The sequence below is a fragment of the Monoraphidium neglectum genome, assembly GCF_000611645.1.
Source record: "Monoraphidium neglectum strain SAG 48.87 unplaced genomic scaffold scaffold01349, whole genome shotgun sequence".
In the NCBI taxonomy this organism is placed as follows: Eukaryota; Viridiplantae; Chlorophyta; class Chlorophyceae; order Sphaeropleales; family Selenastraceae; genus Monoraphidium; species Monoraphidium neglectum.
The window spans coordinates 1-5,000 of record NW_014012279.1 but is presented as its reverse complement, the minus strand read 5'-3'; the positions used below and the strand labels follow the sequence as shown (position 1 = coordinate 5,000).

The window sequence follows — 5,000 nt, the reverse complement described above, 5'->3', positions numbered from 1 at the left end:
CGGACGCACACTAGGTGCGGGAACGCAGCGGGGACGGCGAGCAGGGCGCAGGGGGGCGCGGGTGGCGCGCAGACGGCAAGTTGTTGCAGAGCACTGACACAAGGGATCACCTTGGGTGCGCTGTGCTTGTCGCCAGAAAAAGTGGTGCATGAAAACTCCTGCCAGAACTTTGACAAACCAGCAGCAGCAGCAGCAGCAGCAGCAGCAGCAGCAGTTGCAGCAGGAGCGGCGGAAAAGGGTCAGGCATTGAGACGCCGTCCAGCATGCGGCGCACCTGGAACTCGAGCGTAATAGCCCTGGGCCCTGCCGAAACCTCAATCGCAGCCGCCAGGTCCTCTAGCCTGCGGGGTGTTTGATGAGACGCCGTGTAATGAGGTGATCCAAAGTGAGAGATGCGACGGGTCGCTGTGCTGCGTCATGATGAGACAGAGTGGGGCGAGATGAAACGACAGGAGATTAGATGAGATGACACGCGATGACATGATATGAGGAGATTTGACATGATGGCAAAGGATGAGGCATGATGAACCTTGATGAGGTGTACCACCAAGTGATGGCTCTCTCTGAGCGTTTTGCAGCGTCTGTCTTCCTCAAATGTGGTGTGCCAATGACGTGTGTGCAAAGTGTGGGCTACGGGCCGACGCATATGGGGCCGCGGCAGCAGAGGGAAAGCAGGCGCAGACCGCACCAGCGCAGGGTGTCCGCAACAGGGGGCCAGCGATCGGGACGTTGGATCGTGTGAATTGTAGGTAAGGCAGGTTGCTCACCTGTCGTCCAGGGCGGGGCCAGGGTGCTGCAGCGAGCCGCCAGACCGCTGCACGGCAGCGGTGATGCTGGCGAGACCAACCTGCGTGCTGGTGGTGGCGGGGAGGAGGGCCGCGTTCGAAACACTTCCAGCTTGGCTGCAACCGCAGAGGCGTCGAAATGCGCCTTCAGCCAACACGCATGCATGGTGCACACCCCGCGCCCCTCCCGCTGTGTCGAACAGGCGTGCGCGAGTGCGCATCCCCGTCGCTGCGTTTGCCACTGCACCTGGTCCCCAGGGCTGGCCGCCTGCCCGCCCGCCAGCAGCAGGCCGCCCCTGACCAACGGGACCTCGTCATCCCTTAGTAAGAGCACCCGCAGGCCGTTGGCCAGCGTAACCTGCGGCAGCGCAGCCGGCGCGGCAAGCGACATGTTGTTTTTTGTTGCATCTCAAGCGGGGTGATGAGCCAGACTGTCACTTACACACATGCGCACACGCACCCCTCCACACACACACACACACGCACGCACACACACACACACACACGCAGACACACACAAAAACACACACACATGCACACGCGCTCACGGATGCACAAGGCCTCGGTCATCGGTCGCGCGTGCGAAACAGGCGTCGCCGGGCCACCCCACAAGCCGGCAGCCTGCGCAGGCCCCTGCTGCCCTCAAACTGCCAAAACAACGTGCGGGCCCCACCCGTTTGATGTCGGGGGCCTGGATGGGCGGCAGGGGGGGCGCGTCGACGGGCAGCTGCGGCAGGCGTTCGTAGACGCCCTGGATGCGAGCATCGTCCAGCAGCAGCGCGCCCCCCTGCAGCGGCTGGATGCCCGCCTGCAAGCCTTGCTGCTGCTGCAGCAGCAGCTGCTGCTGTTGCTGTTGGGGATCTTGCTGCTGCTGCAGTTCAACAGGTGGCGGCAGCGCGACCCCCGGGTCCATCGGAGGAAACTGCAGGCTGCCGGCTGCAGCCTCAACAGCCGCCGCAGCCGCGCCGCTGCCGCCGCCGCTGCCCCGCACGTCGCCAGCGTCCGGTTGCGCTGCGGTTGCGGGCTCCCCTGGATCCCTAAGCCGCGTCGTCGGCGCCAGCGTCGCATCCATCGGGGCAAATACAATGGGCGCCGCTGCCTCCTCCTGCTCCTTTACCTGCTGCTGCTCCTTCTGCTGCTGCTCCTTCTCCTGCTGCTGCTCCTGCTGCTGCTGCTCAAAGCCTGCGCCGCGGCCCTCGCCGTCGCTGGCCTGCACTCCTGGCGCACGCGCGCCACTCAGCTGCCTCGGCACAGGGGCTGGCGTCGTGTCCAATGGCGGCGGCTGCAAGCCGGCCTCGCCAGCAGGCCGGTCTTGCGCCTGCTGAGCGGGCGGGGTGAGGCTGGGGGCGGTCGCAGAGCCCGACGCGCCTGCGTTGGCGCGCCACCTCGCGGTGACGGCAGCGGCGCTCTGCAGTACCTCCGCCGGCGAGGGCAGCTGGAAGGCGGCGGCAGCTTGGGGTTGCAGCGCGCCAATTGCTAGCAGGGTCGAGGCGAGCGCGGCGGTGGCGGCCGCAACGGGAAGGCGAGCCGCGGGGGTGGAAATGGGCGCCACTCGGCCATCCGTTTCGGGATGCGTGGGCGGCACCGGCCCAGTGCCCTCGGGGATCGCGCCACACGATCGCCGGCGTGCGATGCCACGAGCAGCTTCAACCCGTTTCCCGCCTCTGAAGGGTCGCCACGCCCGACAGCTGGGGAAGATCATCATTCGTCCCTCTCCTGTCTAGTGAGATCAGGTGGGTTGAACTGCTTGTGTCACCTTGTTTATATCGTATCTTCTATATCCTGTGCAATGGCAACGATGTGTTGACCATTCCGAGCCGCTCTGCTCTGACGAGTGTCATCATCAGGGAGCAGACTCCTTCAACACAGCGTGCACTCGCATCCCCGCGCCTTTCATTTGCATCGCCGGAACCTGTGTTGTACCGATGGTATGTGCACTAGGGCACGGCACAAGAGGCCGGGGCGCGGAACCGCCTGACGCCGGCGCTCCAGATGTGCGACCCGCAACCGATCCGAGCCCAAAGCCCGAGCGTGCAGCCGAAAGCGGTCCCAGGCCGCCGGTCGACACACCTGACAGCGACCTGCGCGCCACGCCGGACGCCGGCGCGGCTCCCGTGCCGGCCTCGCCTCACGACGCGCGCCGCCCCGACGCGCGCGCGCGGGCGCCTGAGGCAGCCGCGGCGTCGCCGCTGCTTGCCTTGGACGCCCTCAGCCTGCAGCGCTGCCTGGCGTGGGTGCCGGACCCCTCCGCCGCGGCAGCCGCATGCAAGGCGCTCGCGCGCGTCGCATGCGCCGCTGACGAGGACTTTGCCCTGCAGTGGTTCTCGTCCGGCGCCGCCTCGCGCGGCCCGCCCGGCTGCTGCGGCACCCGCGCCGTTGCGTCGCGCCTCGCGCGCGGTCGCACCGCCGACGGCCTCGCGGGCTGGCTGATACGGGTCAGGCGCGCGGCGCGGGCCGCGGCCGCGCTGCGCGGGGGCGCTGAGGGCGCGGCCGGGGGCGAGGCGCGGCGGGCGGCGGCCGAATCCGTTGAGCAGCAGCAGGAGGAAGAGGACGCGCTGTTGCTGCTCGAGCGGGGGCGGCCCTGCGTTGCGCTCATGCTCCTGGCAGGGCCCTACTCGCAGGTGGGTGCATGAACTTCACTGCTGCCCAGCGGGTCCGCCTCAACCCCGCACATGCATTTTTGCCCTGCGCAGTTGCGCCCGCTTGTTGCCGAGTTTCGCTTCGTGCCACCCTGTTCCCACTCTGCGCCTCGACACAAGCTCCCGCCTCGCCTCCTCACCCGCCGCCCCAGCACCTGCTGCTGCCGCTGGTGGCGCGCTGCGGCGACCTGCCCCTGGTGCGGGAGCTCGTGCTTTCTGAGGCGCTGCCCGCGCGGCCCATGCTGCTGGAAGGGGATGCCTCCACCAAGCACTACGTGCTGGCGACCGCGGCGCGTGCGGCGATGCGCGGGGGGCGCGTGGAGGTCGCCAGGTGGCTGGTGGAGCGGCTGCTGGCGCAAAAAGAGGAGGTCAGTGGGGCTTGCGCGCTGCGTCGCACGCACGAATGCGCTGTGTCGCGTGCACGCACTGCACAAGGTGTCGCACGGCGCAGCCGGCAGCGGGGCCGACGCCGCCCGGGCGCCCCGGAACCGCTCGTGGCAGCGCATCCCAAGATTGCGGGCGCGGCATCACGTCATCACACCTCCCCGCGTGGCCCTCCCCGCCCCTCTCGCACCCCCGCTGATGCCGGCACTTTGGTACTCACCCCTCAAAACGTCGCATCAACCGTTCCACCCAACCCGCCGCGCCCCAGGGCGACGTGGATCGCACCGACCCGGCCTGCCAGGACGACCCTTTCGCCCTGCTGCGCTTCTGCTGCCGCCACGGCACCGCCGCCTGCCTGGTCAGCATCCCCGCCCTCCGCAAGGCCGCCCTCGCCGCCGTCGCGCGCGGCGCGCCCGCGGTGCTGCCGCGGCAGGTGGCCATGGCGGCCGCGGGGCGCGCGGACGCGGAGGGCGTCGCGCTGGCGAGGGCTCTGGTGGAGATGCTGCCGGGCGGCAGCCGGCCGGGCATATGCTGGCTGATGCTGCCGTTTGGCTGCAGGTGACGAGGGTGCTGTTTGGGGGGGCTGGGCTCGATGGGCGTCGGGGCCAACTGGGGAGCGCGCTGCAAGGCGAGGGCGGCGGCCCGGCTCCTCGTCAAGGGTTGGCGTGTGGCGAGCCGCTGAGCGGCGGCGCGGCCTATCTACCTTCTGCTGTGCGCGCCGCCGCTGCCGAAGCAGCACACAAATCGCGGCGGCAGTTTCTCCCCACTTTGGGTAAATGCCAGGTCCCCGGCCGTCAGCCACCCCCACCCGTCCACCCCTCTGCCTGCCTGAACCCCCTCTGCCTGCTGCCCCGTCCCCCAGGGGCGGCTATGCGCCGATGCAGGAGCTGATGGTCCGGCTGGCGGAGCGCCACGGGCTGATGAGCTGCCTGCCGGGCCAGATGGCCCAGTCCACCTCCGCCATGCGCGAGGTGAGGGGGACAGGGCCGCGCTTCGGGCGCCCGCCGACCCCGACGGGGGTGCCTCGTCCGCGATCGTGCTCGTGTGCACGCGCATTTGCGTACATAGACACGCACGCAGTTTCACACAAACTCGCACACACGCACGCATGCTTACACGCACATGCGCTCACGCACGCACACGCACGCACGTGCGTACTCACAAACACACTCACACAAACCACACACACAAG

General features: G+C 68.7%; 2 protein-coding genes across 2 annotated transcripts in view; one reads left to right on the top strand and one right to left on the bottom strand.

Annotated features, from left to right (window-relative positions):
- The window catches only part of MNEG_7566 (peptidase M16 domain protein), a gene marked incomplete at both ends in the record, with an annotated part of 6,477 nt that extends 3,987 nt beyond the window's left edge, over window positions 1-2,490 (bottom strand). The window contains 5 exons of the mRNA XM_014043960.1: window positions 1-10; window positions 179-341; window positions 768-847; window positions 1,033-1,143; window positions 1,459-2,490. The exon at window positions 1-10 is cut by the window's left edge and continues 89 nt beyond it. Coding sequence (XP_013899414.1) covers window positions 1-10; window positions 179-341; window positions 768-847; window positions 1,033-1,143; window positions 1,459-2,490 — 1,396 coding nt within the window. The remainder of the gene's footprint in view (window positions 11-178; window positions 342-767; window positions 848-1,032; window positions 1,144-1,458) is intronic.
- Window positions 2,491-2,710: 220 nt separating this feature from the next.
- Window positions 2,711-4,370, top strand: MNEG_7565 (hypothetical protein; the record flags this gene model as incomplete). Its single annotated transcript, XM_014043959.1, has 3 exons — window positions 2,711-3,406; window positions 3,577-3,792; window positions 4,077-4,370. 3 exons carry the CDS (start codon window positions 2,711-2,713, stop codon window positions 4,368-4,370), a joined length of 1,206 nt encoding a protein of 401 aa, XP_013899413.1.
- Window positions 4,371-5,000: the final 630 nt, after the last annotated feature.